We start from the raw sequence: 18,093 nt of genomic DNA on the forward strand, positions 1-18,093 counted from the left end.
TGCACTGATCAGTGCTACCACCCAGTTTTGCTGTCAAAGCAACAAGGTCATTTTGCCAGTGGGTTTTCTTCAGGAGATTTTTAACTTTTTCAGAACTCAGGGCAAATGAACATTTTCATTTCTTGAAAAGTTTTCTTTCACTATTTCCAGTTGCCAGTCCGATTACCTCCATTGTTCCTCTATGGCACAGAAACCAGAACACGGTGGTCTCTGGTGATGTGATCCCTGGTACTGAAGGGTGGGAAGGGCATGACTGCACTCTCTTGAAGCTAATGCTGGCTCCAGTGGCTGCAAGCTGCCCTGAGGGCCATCCCCTTTCAGTCCTGCTGTGGCAAATGAAGACATTACTATCCACCTCAATCTGTGTTGGAGGCTGCTGCTCCTGCAGCAGAGTCAGCAGAGGGAAAGCAGACCTATACCCTATCTGCTCCATCCTGTAGTCAATTTGAATTTAACATTGAAAAGAGTCTGCACAAGGATGCTAAAGTGGAAACCAGACTGTCTACAGCATGAGCATTCCAGAAAAGATGTGTCACAAAACTCAGGACAGCAATATCTTAAAACACTAAAGCTGGACATGATTCAAAGCCCTTGTGTGTGCTGGGTCAAACTGTTCTTTAAACCATCCGTTTTGTCCTAATATAAAACTGTTTGGTTGGAAGTACAGAGCTGCCTGAGGTCTTTAAAGTTTTAAAGGTGCTTAAAATGAACTGTCTTCGCTAGCAGCTAATATAACTTCCTGAGCTATCATTCTCAGAGTCTATGCCATGACAAAAATCCCATAGGATAATACTTGTTTTTGCTAACCACGTGCCAAACACCATGCAAGGCTATGGCTAAGATAAAAAGTCTAAACTGAATCACATAGTTGAACAGTCACAGGAAAATGTGTGCAAGTCCTGCAATAAAGCCTTTTGGCTATTTTATTTTATTCTACAAATAAAGACAACTGTCCATCATTAAATGGAAAAAAATAATAGTTTGAGTTGTATATACGATGAAACAGCAGTTCCCTTCACAAAAACATTTCTAATTAATTAGTTTATTACAAAATACCCACTCACAAAAAAGCACAAGCACAATCTTTATACTTGTGAAATGAGTTGATATTTCATATACAAAATAATTTCCACATAATTCCATATAATTTTATTTTATATAGAAATAGGTCATTATTACAACAGCTGTACAATACACTACTTTTTATTTAATAATTACATAAAATCTTTCTTAGAAACATATCAACGGAAAACATACAAAAAAAGCGAAAAGTGCATTTCTTTTTTTTTTCCTCCAAAGGAAAATTTAATCCTAAATGTTACAATGAAAGAGATATGTAATAGTCTGCAGCATCCCGAGTCACTGGGCCAAAACACAGTGCATATTTCTCAGAGACTTGGAGTGGGCGAGTTAGGTTGAAGAAGGATTCATGTTGTACTACTGGAGAGTTGCATGATTGTGCTTACAATTTGAGTTCTCTTTTGCAATCACAATTCATGTAGGAAACAGTCCAGAGTGGGTTGTGGGTTTGTTTTTTTGGTTGGTTGTTTCGTAATGAAGAACAGTTAGGGTAAGCTGCATAATACTTTTCAGATTCTAAATCAAGGGTTATGAGCTGTAGACCATCTTCACCAATGGCTGGGCTTTCTCCTCCATTGGATGTGCTAGTTTGGCCACAAGAATGAAGAAACAAACTTCTCTTTACAGAAAGTGCCTAGGTTTTGTCCTCTGTGCAGTTGTGCAAAATAATAACAATAATCATAATAAAAATAATCTCTTGTTCTCTCCTCAATAGACCTTTGACGCAGTGCTTTTCATACACAAAAGAAGAACTGAAACAGTGAAGGCCAAATACCTCATGAGTCTGCCAACAGTCTTTTGGAATTGCCAGATAGCTTTCAGAACGACATGCTGAGATTGAACGCCTTCTCCTGTGCACTCACTGGTGATGGAGGCTGCACAGGGTAGTGTTCCTCTTTGTTTTGCTCTGTCAGTACATACTGTGCTCACGAGATAGCGCAAACTGAATCCAGCGTGCTGTAAATGCGCTGTCAGTTGCAGTCTGCACTCTGTGGCGTACTTCTGTCATAGAGCTTTGAAAGAAATGCTTGTGCAAAAGCCAGAACAGTAAGTACAAAGTCATTCTCTTCTGCCCCATGTGCCCATTGGTTAAAGCTAATCGTGCATTGATTGTGCTGGTGGGACTCTATCGCAGTGGCTGTGGTAAATTTGATGATTCTGATAAGCTATTCCTTCTTCTTGATGTTAGTTGTTGCTGTTGCTGCTGCTGCTGTTGTGTCTGATGATACCCCATATTTCCTTGCTGTGGTGAGTAAGATGGCAGGAGCAAAGAATCGGGTTGTTCATTGTGCAAAGAACTTGGTGTTTGCACCTACAGATAAAATAAAATTTATTGTGGTGTTTGATTCTTTCCCCTGTTTAATGTACATCCTCAATGTACAGGATGCTTAAAAATACTACTAGGGTGTTGGCTTTAATTTCTGGAGCTGTTTGGCATGAGGTTAGCTTAACTAACGCTAGAAGGAATGGACATAGATTGCAACAAACAACATTCCAATTAGGCACTGAGAAAGGTTTTCTCTTAGGATTGCACTGCCTGAGATTTGCAGGTTATTCTAAAAAGCCTGTTTAGGAGCAGGGTGGGCAAACATGTCAGAAATGACACAGATGGATGACAGAAATGAAACAAAAATGAAACAGGGATCCCAATGTGCTTCATGCTGTCCCTTCTAGCCCTTCCTTTTTGTGAGTAGGGTGTGACCTTGCAGTGGTAAAGTCAATGTGAATTTTGCAGATGCTTTTACTGGAAACAGTATCTGCCATACTTTTTTTCATTAATTCTCAGCTATGATAAGGATTTAATTTCAATAACAAGAGCTTAATCATTTGAGGTTGGTGATACTCTTTCAATGATGCCAGTGGATACATGACCAGGTTTTATAGACTCAGTTCAGCGCCTGTTGAGTTAACAAACAGACACCTCCTTTCCCCCCTTCCCCTTTACTGTAGTATGTGTTGAACTGGGTCAAAAAATAAATATTTTTACATCTTCAAATCACCTGGTTCTTCCAGGCAATGAGCTCCACTTTATCTTCTTTGCCTTGTGGAGTTGAGAAAATATGTTAATTTACTGAAGGGATCCAGATATCTGATCCAGATCTCATTTTATGTTGATGCTAGTAATTAAAAATCATCTTTTGACTTGTAAAATAAGCAAATTTTATACTGAATAAAGAGTACAGAATAAATCCTAAGGCAGCAATTTTCTCCAGCTAGAAATAAACTTTAAATATATCCAGGATAATCTGATTATGCTTCCAATGTACAGAATTAGTAATTTCCTTTTAAATATTCTGACTGTTCTCACTGCTCCCTTGCTATACTGCTACATGACACTGTATCAGTGTCTCATATATGTTGCTATCTCTAAAATGGACATTTCTGCCAGGATCACGTTCCAGTAGACACATGGAGCCCCGTTTGCACAGCCCATTCACCTTATTACTCTGCATGTACATTTTATACATCACCCTCATTGTCCTACCTGCAGGTAGCGTTGTTGCTGATGCTGTTGGTGCTGGAGTTGCATAGGTGGCAGAGAAGATGGCTGGGAAGGAGGTGTAGTGGTGAACCCTTGGTTTAACACTGCTTGTCCCATCAGTATGATTGGAGAGCTGCTGCTGGAAGTCTGCACTTCCAAACTTTGAAACATTTGTTGGGTTTGAGAATACCTACCAATCAAGAACAAACTGTTGGAAGCAAAGGTGTTCTCTTAGGATAGGGATGGCAATCCCTAGTCTTAATAATTCATTGAATCACAGAATGGTTTGGGTTGGAAGGAAACCTATAGATCATCTAGTGCCAAGGCCCCACGCCATGGACAGGGACACTTTCCACTGGACCAGGTTGCTCAAAGCCCCATCCAACCTAGCTTTGAACACTTCCAGGGATAGGGCATCCACAGCCTCTCTTGGCAACCTGTTCCAGTGCCTCCCATGCTCACAGTAGGAACTTCTTCATAATATATGATCTAAACCAACTCTCAGTTTAAACCCATTACCTCTTGTCTTATCACTACGTACACTTGTACAAAGTTCCTCCCCAGCTCTCTTGTAGCCCATTTTAGCTACTGGAAGGCTGCTGTCAGATCTACCCTGACCTTCTCTTCTCCAGGCTGAAAAACCCCAAATAATTCCCAATAAAGGATTCTCATGCATGGGACCTGCTAATATGAATGACAGCACCATTGGCAGCACTGTTTTCCCTTACTGTGTGCATGAGCTGGGCTTGGAGGGAAGAATGTATCTCGCCTCAAAATCCAGATCACATTTTAGGTTCATTAAAGATTCCGGTTTATGTATGTCTTCTCTTCAGCCACAGCATTCACATTCCAAGCTCATTAAACCAAATGGCTTTTGATTCTGTTTTAATATTCTGAGCTCTGAACTGCAGCAAGAGAGAAGTAAATGCACCTCCTGTCCTGCTGCCTGTGCTCCCCTGTGACTGCCTGTGGGGTGGTGATCTCCTGCAGAAACATGGCTGGGGTTGATTACTTCTTAAGCTGCTCATACACATATTGCCAAGTACGGTCAGCAGTTCCCATCACCATGAGCCCCATTGTAGGAACAGAAGAAGCCTCTAGAAACCCTCTGGAGTGAGGGATGGGACAGAAACAAAATAGTCATCTCCTCTTGCCATTCTGTTTTTGCATAGCAAAGCTTTAATATGTGTTTTTTAGTGGAAGGCTGTGGGCAAAACCACAATGGAATTATTGCCAACCCAGCCTAATTCTGTTTATCCTGTAATGGGTGATGAGATCATAGTGTGGCTTGTGTTCACTCAACAGCTGTTCAACATTAGGGGTTAGTCAGAAATGCTACAGTCTGGGTACTTGTACTGGGATGTGAGCTCCTATAAAAGAGTCCCATGAGTCAGGAAGTCTATGTGAACTGGGAGATCCATCTTTGCAAATAAGGCCTCTTTTATTCAGAGGCATAAAAGCAGATTTACAATATTTAAATTTGACAAATATAACTCAAGACAATCTTAAACAGCAATAATCAATGTTTAAAAAAAAGAAGTACTGAATACCTACGTTCCTGAGGTAACATACAGAATTACTTTTAAAGTAATGAGGTACAAAGAGCTGCCTATTATTCTCGCAATTCCCAATTAAGTACAGTACAGTGACAAAACACAGCTAAAAAAAAAAAAAAAAGTCAGAGTCTGACTGGTGTTCTACTTCCTTCCTCTAAGTTTTGAGGAGACAAACAACTGAAGTGGTTTGTTCAGCACCTTTTATGAGGGCAGGGGCCTGTTGGTTCTTCAGTTCTGCTGTTGTAGATCAGGCACAGCTCCACTGGCATAACACCAGTGGCTCAGTGCCTAGAGAGCAGGGGTTTTCATGGCACCAGTCATTTCAACCAGGTCAGTGCTGACTTTCTCTCTCACATTTATTGTGATGGGTCAGAAGTTCCAGTGCTGAAGAAAGCAGCGTGTGAGGGGCAAAAATTTCCCCAGCCATGGCTTGTTAAAATGCCACTGGCACATTGTATTTCTCTCTGTCATCCTTCCTGATGTAACCAGGCAGAGTAAGGCTGAGCCTGACACTGGAAGGCAGGCTTGGCACAGTAACACATTCATGATATTTATAACTACTTTGTCATCTTACGAAAGAAGGCCATTTCCCCTCAAAAGCAACTTTGATGTTTTATCTTTGACAAGTCACATACTTAGCCTGGGATCCTGCCATGCTGAGGTCTGAAGAGTGTCTTGCATTACAGGACCCAGGCATCATGGGCTGAATAGGCTGGCTGAGCAACAGTCTGATGCATGGGAAAAAAGAAAGAACAACATTGCGAAAACAGAAGGACCACACATTTTGCAAACAGAAACAGGACATTTTCACAGGCATGGCACTAGGCTGAGTGTTAGGAGGTCTGACCTCAGCTTCTAGTTGTGGAAGGCACATCCTGGGCACTTGGAGGAGGAGGCTGGGGCAGTGCTTGCCCTCTGGGATGATGTGGGTGCCTGGCACACGACTAATAAATCATGTTTTTTTATTATTATCTGCCAAGTATCTGGCTGCTTGAGTAATATTTTACAACTTCGGTTAAATTCACCTTGTGCTCTTTAAAGCCAGTAGCAAGATTTCCATTTTTCATAACGCTAAGTGATCAGACACCTATACTCAGGGGGTTTTAATTCACCACTGCATTACTCCAGTTACAAGATCTGATCTGCGATTTGACTGCTATTTTCACTAAGCAAAACTAAAACATTAACTATTTCCAAATTTATGATCTGATTAGTACACTAATACAACCACATTTATAATTTCCCCACGAGCGTGGGGTTTCAGGGCAGCGACATTGCTTTTGCTCCCGCTAGTGGGGATGGCTTGTCGTTGAGCCTTCAGGGTATCGGAGCGCAGCTCTTTTGGTTCAGTGCCTAGCTGGGTACCAAGGGGACCCTCCCCCGCCCGCGCAGGGGGTCCCGAGGCGGCGGGGGCAGGTCGGACACACGGCCGGGCCGTACCTGAGCTGCTGGTCGTGGTTGCAGCCGGGGGCGGGCGCGCCGGGGGTGCCGCCAGGGGGCGCGGCGGGGCCGCCGCCGGCGGGGGCTGCGGCGAAGGGCGGGGGCGCGGCGCGGGGGGGGGCGCGGCCGCCCGGCGCCAGCTCCGAGCTCCGCGCTGCCTTCGGGCCCTGGAGGAGAAGAGGAAGGTGAGGGAGCCAAACGCGAGCAACAGCACCCGGCGATGCCGCCACCCGGCTGCTGTCGCGATACGCGGAACGACTGTGACACCCGCTGCTGCCCGACGCGCGGCGGGGCTGGGAAAGCAATGCCCAAGCGACCCCCCCCCCATGAAGACACGAGCAAAGTTAGGTGTGAGGAGCTGCCGCCAAGGGCCATGATGGGAACAAACCTTATTAAAGCTAAAATATTTTTGTTTTTTTTCCTATTTCACAGAATCACAGAATGGGTCAGGTTGGAAGGGACCACAGTGGGTTACCTGGTCCCACCTCCCTGCTCAAGCACCCCAGAGCACGTGACACAGGACTGCATCCAGACGGTTCTGGAATATCTCCATTGAGGGAGACTCCACAACGCCTCTGGGCAACCTGTTCCAGTGTTCAGTCACCCACACAGTAAAGAAGTTCTTCCCCATATTCAGGTGGAACTTCCTGTGCATTGGTTTCTGCCCACCAGCAGAAATCTGTATTTACAATACAGATACACTCTTTATTTTAATAGAATCATGATAACACAGGTATGTTGGAAGTGAAAAGCTGAGGGCTCTGAAGATAATAATGCAGCTATGTTTCCCGCACACTCAGGGAGCTGAAATAGCTCGGTTTTCTATGAAGGCAGGTAGAACAGGTGGGTGGAAGAGCAAACACTGGAAATGCTGAGAAAACGGCAGTGAGAAAAAAAAAACCCATGCCAAACCTACTAGCTTTCACAGATCTCAGTTACTACTCAGGCTGAACTTTATATTGCTGTGCAGGAACCTGTTAATGCTCATAACCTGAGGGTCTCACACAAATCTCAATGTATATTCTGTGTGCCATCACAGCAGACACAGGCTTTGTTGCGTTAGTTGTGTCCCACTGGACTTGGGGAGCAAGTATTATGCAAGGTCTCACTGCTGGCACCACTACTGCTAGTTTCCAGTCCACTTGGGGACTGGAAGCTAGCAGTTTCCATGTTTCTTTCAGGACCACCCAAAGAACAATTAAGTTACCCACACCTTTTGCATGCTCCCCTTGCTCTGTTTTCGAGTTGAAACAGCTGCTCAAGTAATCCTCCTGGCTGAGGTCTTAAAAAAGAGATTTAAACTAAAGTAAATGCTATAGGGAAACCCTTTATATAGACTCCCTTATAGAGAAGAATAAGGAAGGAAAGGCAAAGGCATACTTACAGGATTGACATGATTTTACTTCCTTGCTTAATAACAGCTTGGTGTCTTCTTTCCACCTAAACACTTCTCTATTCAAAGAAATTATTACCTGGCTCAATATCACGCTTGCTTCTCTCAGTGCCTGCTGGTTTGTTGTTTGTGAAGATGTGATTTGCCCTTGGAGTTGAGGACTGGATACAAGTTGCTGCTGAGAAATGGCCTCTGACCTCTGCTGTAGCTGTTGTGGGTCCAGCTGCTGAGTATTGCTAAAGCTCAGGGACACTGTTGGCTGCTGTAAGAACATCTGGAAAAGAAGAGGGGAGGGGTTTTTTACATATCCCAGCTGTCTTGAATAATGAAAGTGACAGAATTAAATCCAGAAATACATTATAAAATAAAGTTAGTACATTTCTGGATTCATTATGCATTTACTGTTAGTTGGAAATCACCTCTCAATCCTATATTAGCAGTTTTGCTGTCTAGTTTCTTCATTTCTTGTTCTGCAAGTGCACCCATTACTAGTGAAATGTGTCCTGAAGGTATAAGTTCTCTCTCCGTGGGGCAGGCACAGCCCTCGTAAGAGCAGTTCCCAGTACATTCACTGTGTTCTGGGGCATCCTGACCAAAGAGTAACCTCCATATCTTTTCAGTCCTTTTCTTTTTCCTTTCAACAATAATCTGCCTGCCTTTCAGACAGGACTGCTTTTGAATTTGTCTCTGGAAATTCAACACCTGACATCCAGCTGAGTCTTCAAATGTTTTTAATGAGGCCACAGTCAAGGCAGAGCTCTCCATGCTGAATGGCTGTGTCCTTATCATTGAGAGGATGTGTAAACAGACAGTCGCTGTCATTTATCTGATTTCCCATCAGGTAACTGTCGCCTGGTGTTCTTCCTAACTGTGCCATGCATTTGACTTGTGCAAAAGAGCCAGCCCTTCCTCTGTTAGAGTTTCTGTAAATGATGTTCTCTTTTTTCCTGCATTGCAAGATGAGGCTTTCTTCTTTAAAAGTTATAGGACTTGGGAATTTTTGCTTTTCTAGAGGCTATTTCTTTTATTATAACTGCAAAGAGGAAAAAGTAATCTTTTAAAACTACGCATTATTAATGCTAAGAGCCCTCTTTGCAGTATTTTAGACCTAGCCTCCTGCCACCAAGGACTGTATGGAGATACCGCTGAAGTTCCCATGCAGTTGAAGTCATTTTTGGAGCTGACTCTGATTCCGTGCAACTGTTACATTCATGGAACTCCATTAATTTAAGTGGAGCTACTTAGGTTTTAAATGAAATGAGAATCACAATTACTCTCTTCATTATTCATCCATCAGCCTCATGCGTAGCAGTATGTCTGAGGTACACCCAGTAATCAGTACACCTTTCTGCAGCTTATTGCTATATTAACAATTCCCTAAACTATCATGTCCCTCTAATTTTTCTTGGAAAAAGCCCATACCTTTCTCCAAAGGCCTGGCACAATGCACTGCTTTTCTCTGCGTAAGTGTGGCTTGACCCATCATGTTTGTACTTATTTATCTAGCTTTTAAAACACAATTTTTATTTAAATATGATAAATTTTTAATGAATTTCTGTGTGCCAAGACTTTACTCAGAAAAAAGGTACAAACTTACATTAATCAGCTGGGAGAGGGGGGGCAATTAAGGAAAAGCAACAGCTTGTTTCAGGTGCTGTAGGCTAACCACATCTCAAAGATGTCTGATAGAAATAAATGGGTCAAGTGACAGAGCTGAGGCTGCTCAAAGCACGTCTGAAACTAGCTCCGAGTGTTTTATTTTAAAAAACACTGTTCACTGAGTTTGGAGCCATTACATATCAGAAAGACAGATGGTCTCACAAGTTCTGCCAAGTAAATAGGTCTTATTATGAATAAATCAAAGACAGAAATTATGAAAATTCATTTTCTTGTTTATTTTCTGTACATAGAAGCTAAGCTTTAGACATGTTTAGTAAATGAAATCACTTGATTAGCTCTAGCAATGAAATTGGTCACCACTGATACAAAATTTGATATAAAAAATTTGACATAAAATTCAGAACAGGTGAAGCAAGTAGTGCATTTCAAAAATGTCAGAGGGACTGTGGGCCCAGTGGTACTGGACAGATCACTGCAAATTAAGACCTTTAGGAGGATTAGTTTAGTGTCTTCCCTGTTCGTGGCACACAGCACCAGAAAAATACTAAGTTCACCCAATATAAAGTCAACATCTATCAAGGTGAATGTCAAGCAGGCTGTGAACTTGCAGCAAACTACTTACTTAGCAGGGGCCTCCCTGTGTGCATGCCTCACTTCAAGATGAAGGCCAAGGAGCTTATCCTCGAAAGAAAGCAGAGTAACCTACTTTGCAATTACCAGAGTTTGCCACTGGGTAGGAATGTGCACAGTAAATGGTTGGCAGCTAACGCGCTATAAATTTAGAATCAAGTTTATCCCAGTAAACCCATTTCATTTGTTCACGTGTTCGTACCTTGAGAGGGCTCTTAGTGGTTCATACCTAGGGACTCTCTGTTGCCATTATAATGGCCAAAGCAGCACTGTTACCCTCTGAACATAAATGACCTGGAAAAAATTAAGCTCAGAGCAGGAAGCAATGGTGACTGTGTCCCTGCAGAACTGAAGACTCAAGATGCCTTATCAAAACAAGAGTTAATCTGAGAGAGGATCAAAGCATGGAATTCCTACCTGCTAGTTAAACCTAAAAGCTTAATTTGTACAAAACCTAATGGTGTTTTTTCATAATGTGCCTCTTTTATGATAGTCCTGCCTGAATTCCCCTGAAACACTGAAATATGGCAGCTTTAAATAACAGCAGAAACCTCCTAATAAAAAATGAATTCTTTCCCAGTCTAAGCAGATAAATTAGCAGCCTCCTAACTGTACTGCTGCTAATGACATGTCTTGTTGGTGATTTTGTAGACTGCAAGGTCAGTGAAGCATCTTACAAATATTTTTTAATTGGTCAGATTGTTAACATACACAGCAAAGCAGCGAGGGAAGGGAGAGACCCTCTGACACTGCTGCCCCTTCATTCCAGGACAGATGGTCCCTACAGCTAATGGGTGAATCACACTGACAAGAATCATGAGGAACACATCTCTTCGACTCTACCTGTCGTTTAAATAATCAGGGGATTATAGCTTTTGGGCTCATCATTACAGGCATCAAGACTCTTTATGTAAAATATGTAAAGATGAGAAGCACAGCACTGGGAAGCTGAGATTCACTGACTTCGAAGGGAGCCCGATTTGCAAATGACGGGTAGCTGTGGATAGTCTCGACTGTAGTTCTTGCAAGCTGGTGAGGCTCAGCCCTTCTGCCTTCCTCCCTATCTACAAATCATTAGCTAGACTGTTCAGTTCTGGAGCAGACACAGCATCCTTCAGACTTCTGAGGTTACTCTTGCTGCTCTTGTCCCGTTTGTCAGGAAAAGCAGTAACAAGGATTTAATGGGGTTTTGAACACCTTTTTTCAGGGCCTGTAACCCTCCCAATGGTTTAATCTTTCACTGCACAAGGCTCTTGCAAATAGTTTCTAATGCAGACTACCGTGCTTAACATCTGTCCATCTGGGAAAGCATTTCCTGGTGGACTGCTGTACTGCAGTTTTGAAGATCTTTGAAGGAAATGAAAATCGGGCTTAATTCTCCACAGAGCTACCTATACACTTCTGTGAGGAATGGAATGAACCGGTGGGGATGATATGCTAATAAATCAGCTAATGAGGGAAAAGCAGGGAACACTTCCCCCTTTTCAGACAGCCTTCGGCACTCCCCCATGCTTACAGCTGTTCTTCACAGAGTATTAAAGAGACTAGAAACGTGCTTGATAGTAACGCTCACCTGTTTGCTACTATGCTTTGTAGCTCTGATAATAGACACAGATCAATGTCTGCAGACATCCAGCTCCCTGAATGATGAAATCTGTGTGGCAAAGCACATGGTTGAATTTCTGATTTAACAGTTTACTTCTTGCTGCTTATGAGTCACAAAAGAGCTGCATGCAGAAGTATAAGGCTTTCTTTGAAATCACAAAGTAATAGGCAAGTAAAACAAAACTAATTCCTGGTCTCAATCTATCCCTGCAACAGCACAGTAATTTCTTTGTACGTTTTTTGTTTTTTTACTTAGAGAAAGTGGGAGAAGAAAAAGGCCTGGCCAGGAGTCAGTGTGCCTGCTCGCATCTCATTGCCTTATTTGTTTGCTCTAAGGAGACCAAAAGGCACCTAAAACACAGAGGATGACCCTCCCCATCCAGCACTGCCCCTTCAGGCAGATATGCAGCCCCTGCATTTCCAAGCTGCCATCTGTTCTCCCTGCCTCTCACTTCTGCATCTGCAGTAAGCTGGGAAATGGTTGGTACTGACACCAGAGAACTTGCAATGGTCTGAAAATTCTTGGTCCAACAGTCTTCATGAGAGAGGGGATCACCAAAATGGTATCCCTCAGAGCAACAAATTGGTATGGGATGGGCAGGACAGAACTACCCACCATTTACCCACTGTGCCTCCTCTTCTCTTTGCTTGAGCTTCCTCTGAGCACATCTGAGAATCTGTCCCATGGTCTTTGGGTTGTTAAATGCCCCCTAGTGCATATAGGAGACAATTTTCTAAAAATAAAATCTGTTTCCTGCATATAAGGATGTGCTCTAAACTTCTACTTTTGCCTCAGTTATATAAAAAAAAAGAGTGTATATGACTATTGAAGACTTCACCAGGAGACAGTAATGGTTGTCACCCAATTAAAAAGAGAGGAAGTGAGAATATCACATCTCTTGATACTCATAATAGCAGTAATAGCTTTCAGACATATGACATAATTCTGAACTGAAGGCCACTTAATTGCAGAGAGACTTTTCCTTCCCATTAATCAAAGTCAGTAGAGAATCAATAGAAGAAATGCACTGAAGCTAAACCTGGTCTACCTATATGCTTATATGGCACCAGGAACAGGGAATCCTGGGTTTGGGACCCACAGTTGCACCGTCTTACAACAGTGCACATGCAGCAACTTAGGTGGCAAGGTTTCTAATTTGGCTTCACGGATCCCTTAATTGCCTAAACATACAATCCCAATTTGTTTTAATATGTGAAACTGCATTTCACAGATGCTGATGATGGGTGAGAGTCTATTTCTGTGTGGAAGTCACAAGCAAAATTCCTGCTGACTTCAGTAGTTCCCAGGTTTTCATCCTGTGCTTAAAACGTTCTTTGAGATGTTCGTTTCTGTGACAGAGCTTGTCTTCTAAAATAATCTTGCTAGTATAATACTCACAGAGGGTGCCCAATGCAACATTTCTAACAAGGGTCATTTAATCTGGCATTTATAGTTAAATTATGGGGAACATAGCAGTAATCACCCCACATTCAGAAAACTTCCATAAAATTGCATGATTGGTCTATTTGTTGTTAAGGGAAATCTGTGATGTACTAAACTGCATTTGCTATTATTTCTGAGGTTTGGTAGACATAAGGGGCAGTAAAAAGCAGATACTGTACTAGAGAATTCTAGCTCTGTGTAGGAGGTATCAAAGCCAGAAGAAGAGCAGCCTCAGTCAGATTTGGCCTAAAGGCTTAAGCTGGTCCAGTGAAGAACAAACTCTGACATCTCCCAGGTGTGAACAAATGAACATTAGCAGAGGTTCAGGGGTTTTAACATGACAAGGAAATTAATCTCTTGTGCTCTCTATCTGAGCCAGGCTGGGTCAGGAAAACAGGGAGCGACTGTAAGAGATGAACACTATTTGGAAGAATAGCTGGACAGGGAAGATACTGAGCATAAGTGATGTCAACATGAAGCAAGCAGTGACTGGATGGAAGCTAATGAATCAGAGACATGATCATTGGCAAGTCTGAAACTGAACATTTTTCTACTACAGCTGCTCGGTCTGAAGACTCAATAGATAAAGTAATAAAATGCTACTGTAAGTGACCCAAATTATTCTCCTCCTCTTATGGTTGAGGTCTTTCTTCCTTCTCTTCTTCCAGAGAGCTCTTAAATCTTTCTTGACATAGGTTATTCAAGAGGCTTTCAGAGGGCAACATCCTCATTCAGATGAGCTGGTTTCCACTTGTCCAGATTTCCTGGACTCTGGAGAAATTATAAGTTGCCAACTGTATCAATGGCCATGTGAGAGAGGATGCTTGACTCTGCCCCTTCCAGCAGTTACACACCTGTACGCTGGAGTCTTGGACCAGGCAGAGCTGCTCCTGTATCTTCTGCAGCTCCTCCTGCTGCCACCGGATGTTGGCCTGCAGGATCCGTGTCCGCTGCTCTAGTTGGTCCTTGATTGTCTGGAACATGCTGAACTGTGCTGAGAACTGAAAGAAAAAAAAGGGGGAAAAAATCAGTCATTATAACACAAACAGGCCTCAACAGAACACTGTTCTCTATGAAGGTATTGGTTTCTTGATTGTAAAGCACAGCCACAGAATAAAAAAAATGTTTGTGATATACTAACATCTAGGCAGAGATAAATCTTGTCTATTTTCAATTTTATGCACATATATTATATTGCCTCAGTTAGAATGATCTGCTTACAACTGACTCTGTTCTGTTACAAGAACTGCTTTTGAGAGTATGCTACTTTAAAATATCAAGAGCATCTTAATTGGATGGCCAGTTAGTGCATTATTTTTATTAGCTTGTAGTCTAGAGCCCTTAGTTTGGCAAAACTGTTTATTCCAGATGTGTTTCACTAATGCTTTTCTTTTTCTGCAAAGAAATAGTAGTTCTTCAGTGGTTTATTCTGTTGATGACTTAGTAAGGCATCACATAACAGACCACAATAAGCATTTTCTACATTTGTACAGCTGAGTAGTACTCAAGCTACAAGAAATACTCATTAAGTTATTTTTATATGTGATGTAAAATGAATAGCTCAGCTCAGTGGGAGAAAGGCTGTTCTAAGTAATAGTATAAAATAGAGATCACTAATCAAGGTCAAGAAGGAAGTGCAACTCCCAATAGCAGCAATACCTGGCACAAACTGGAATTATTCAAGAACTGTGGAGGGGACTAACACAGCAATAAATTCCTATTTTATTTGGTGTTTTCAGGTATAACTCAAAGTTCACCAAAGTTAATTATAACCTTAAGAGGCTTTGGAATAATTGCTTTGCATGAGCTCATATTCCAAAAGAAAAAAAACAGTCTTTGAAAAAATAAAAAAATACAACTTCAAAAAATCTGTAAGCTTTTCTGTAATCAAGACATCCAAAATCTATCTGAAAACATGTGATGCTGGGAGTGTCCAGGCAAAAGAAATATAATAATTTTGATGTGACTTGAAAATGGTGCCCTGTTCCTGTAGTTGTTCCACTGGCTCTGTGCTTGTTGGTGAACTGATGCATGCTGCTGGAACCTTTCTGCTCCACGGTGCATTGGTTTACACTGTTTCTGGCTTTTTAATAGGAAAACAACAATGGAAACAAGATGGGAATTAAGGAGTACTTTGGTGATAGCAACACTATACAGTTAAACGAAATTTTTGGCTACTGAGAGAAATCTAAATGTGACAGGTCAGATTTGTATCAGCTAACTACTTCACCTTAAACCAGTAAAATATGTGAAAGTACCTTTATATTCCCTCTAGCAAAGCTGAAATCTCCAAGTAAATGGCCCTTAGGAGAGAAAGAATGAGAATTTCAGAGAGTTTACTTCCATTTACCAGGCAGAGAGTAGCTTTTCCACACAATCTGTGAGGTGTCAAGGTGGAGGTGAGTTTCACAGCCAACCCTGTATAGGGGGAATGAGGGCTGCTAAGGTGGCCCCTGCAGTTGCTGGTGGCAGAGGCCCTCATAGCCCACTTTGCTGCCAGAGGTACCTGTGAGTACTCGCAGCTTGCACTGTCTGCCCAAGGAGGGACACGAGCCCTGGGCCTGTGCTGTGATTCACGATGCTTTTGCCTTCAAACAGCAGTGCCATCATGTGCAACCCAGTCCTCTCCCAGGGCAGAAAAACAGAGTCAAAGCTCACAAAGGGAAGTTTACGTTACTTCTAACTGGAGTTAAAGGGGAGAAGCCATAGCAGGGTCTCTCTAGTCTATGTATAAAGTATTAACTCAAGGAATGGTTGAGGCAAAACCTCAGATGTTTGGGAATAAGGACAAGTGACTAAAAGGGGCATCTGGTGCTGCTTGTTGCAGCCCGACCCCATGTTTCTGAAAAGTCCCAGGTACTCTGATTTTAGGAGTGGAATGATGCTATGTAGCAATGACTTGCTTAGATGAGATGCAGCTAATTGCTGCTTTAACCTGGGTCTGTATAGAAGGATTTTTTAAAAAGACAAGTCTCATAATCTAATTATCTCTATATGAACTCTTTTAGTGAGGACTGACTGCTCACAATTTTTTAAAAGGATACTTATCAGAAAGGAATTAAAAACAGTTGCAGCCAAAAACTTCATTTTAACTGCCTGGCTTGCTGATGACAATCTTTTCATTAATGTGCAAACTCCTTGAAGACACTTTGGGAAAGGAATCTGATTTTCTTCAATTGATAAACATTAAGGAATTTTGTAACAGGTAATTTTATAATCATTTTATACTTCAACAAGAAACGAAATCCATTTCCAAGCCTTACTTTTAAATTTGAATTTGCTTTGCAAAGTTGCACACAAGAATATATTGCTGTTGATTTTAAATTATTATTCCTTCCTTTTTGGGGTCAGGTTCTTATATTTAGCATATTCATCTTATACGGTCTTTTTGTTCTCTTTTTCACATGCTTTTTGTATTAATACACTTAACAACAACAATTAGCTGGTATACTGGAGTGAAAGCCATTACAGAAGAAGACAAGGAACTTTCTCTTTTGCTTTTTTCCCTTTCCCACTCCAACCCCCAAATTGTTGATAACTCTAGCCATGACCCATTGTGCTTACAGAGCTTCTACTGTTTTTGTACAATGAGACACTAATAGCAATTGACCTGCACCAGAGAGTATTTATCTCAAGATCATTAACTGCTCTACTAATTAAGGGAAGAATCTGTAATTGTATAATAAATTAAAAGAGCTTAACTCAAAATGTTCCACAGAAAACACTGCCCAGCTTTAACTCTGCCATTGGCATCAGATGAAGTTGCTCTTCGTCTCACTTAGGTATTTACAAATGTTTACAGAATCCTCAGAAAAGTGCATGTAATACACAGAAAAGTGTCATCTTTCCAGATAAAGTCAAACATGGAAGACTAAACCTCTGAGATGTCTATAATTGCAACAGTTTAATCAAGGTTTGTTAATGCAGAAAAAAACCCCAAAAAACCCACCAACCAAAAGCCACAGCAGTAATTTTAGTGTGATTTCTTACCAAAAAAAAAGAAATAAAGCTATGCATTTGGGATCCTATCAGCAGATGTTCTGATAGGAACGGGCTTGATGCACTCGTGCTGCTGATAGTCCAGACAGGCTGTACAGGCTGGGGAAAGGGACTGGCACTTCTGGGCTGTGACTCCTCTCCTCCAGCATGGGCATCTCAAAGATACCAGCTGGACCATGTCCGAGGAGAGGTGTTTCTCTCCATTGGGTGCCACCCCAGGCTGGCAGGGTTACTCCCTCTCTCTAGGTGCTGGGGAACTGCAGCCAGGGAAGGGGAACTGTGGCCCCAGTGTCTGTCAGGATGGTCCCTCATTTCAGATGTGATGAACAAGAAGATGGACACCTCAAAGACATTCTGTTCCCACAAGTTCCATGACAATAGGTAGCTGGGTAAAGAAAAGAGACCCTATTTGTTTTTTAGCTCAGTTTCCTTTAAATCTTTCTTTTCTGCCTACCTTCCAACTTTCTTTCAATCCTTCTGGCCCAGGAGATGAGCCGTATTTCTTGCCAGAGACATGCAACAGAGTTGCTATAGTGTCAAAAATACCAGACTTCATGAAAGCTTTAGCTAAGCAAGGGAGAGAGGGATCCACTTGTCCCCTCCTCCTGCCGGAAAGGCTGACTCCATGCACCAGCCTTGCAAGGCGCAACCCCTGGGAAACTGGGTTTCATTAGTTTTGCAGCTCACTGAACAACTTGTTCGTTCTTTCTGTCATCTGAGTAACACCTGCTCAATCCCAAATGGATTATTAGTGTTAATTATTATTCAGTCATCAACATCCGCTGTGTTGTAGGGGATTTTAATTTATGACAATGAGAAAGGCAAACAAACAGATATTCTAATA

General features: G+C 42.0%; 1 protein-coding gene across 1 annotated transcript in view; it reads right to left on the bottom strand.

The window, feature by feature from the left end:
• Positions 1-2,206: 2,206 nt before the first annotated feature.
• Positions 2,207-18,093, bottom strand: part of NPAS2 (neuronal PAS domain protein 2) — a 96,804-nt gene continuing 80,917 nt past the window's right edge. The window contains exons 17-22 of the mRNA XM_017818349.1: positions 14,105-14,251; positions 7,897-8,225; positions 6,559-6,636; positions 5,754-5,846; positions 3,566-3,752; positions 2,207-2,392 (exon numbers count right to left, since the gene is read on the bottom strand). Coding sequence (XP_017673838.1) covers positions 2,207-2,392; positions 3,566-3,752; positions 5,754-5,846; positions 6,559-6,636; positions 7,897-8,225; positions 14,105-14,251 — 1,020 coding nt within the window. The remainder of the gene's footprint in view (positions 2,393-3,565; positions 3,753-5,753; positions 5,847-6,558; positions 6,637-7,896; positions 8,226-14,104; positions 14,252-18,093) is intronic.

This window comes from Lepidothrix coronata, unplaced genomic scaffold (assembly GCF_001604755.1).
Source record: "Lepidothrix coronata isolate B3197 unplaced genomic scaffold, Lepidothrix_coronata-1.0 Scaffold68, whole genome shotgun sequence".
NCBI classification, from domain to species: Eukaryota; Metazoa; Chordata; class Aves; order Passeriformes; family Pipridae; genus Lepidothrix; species Lepidothrix coronata.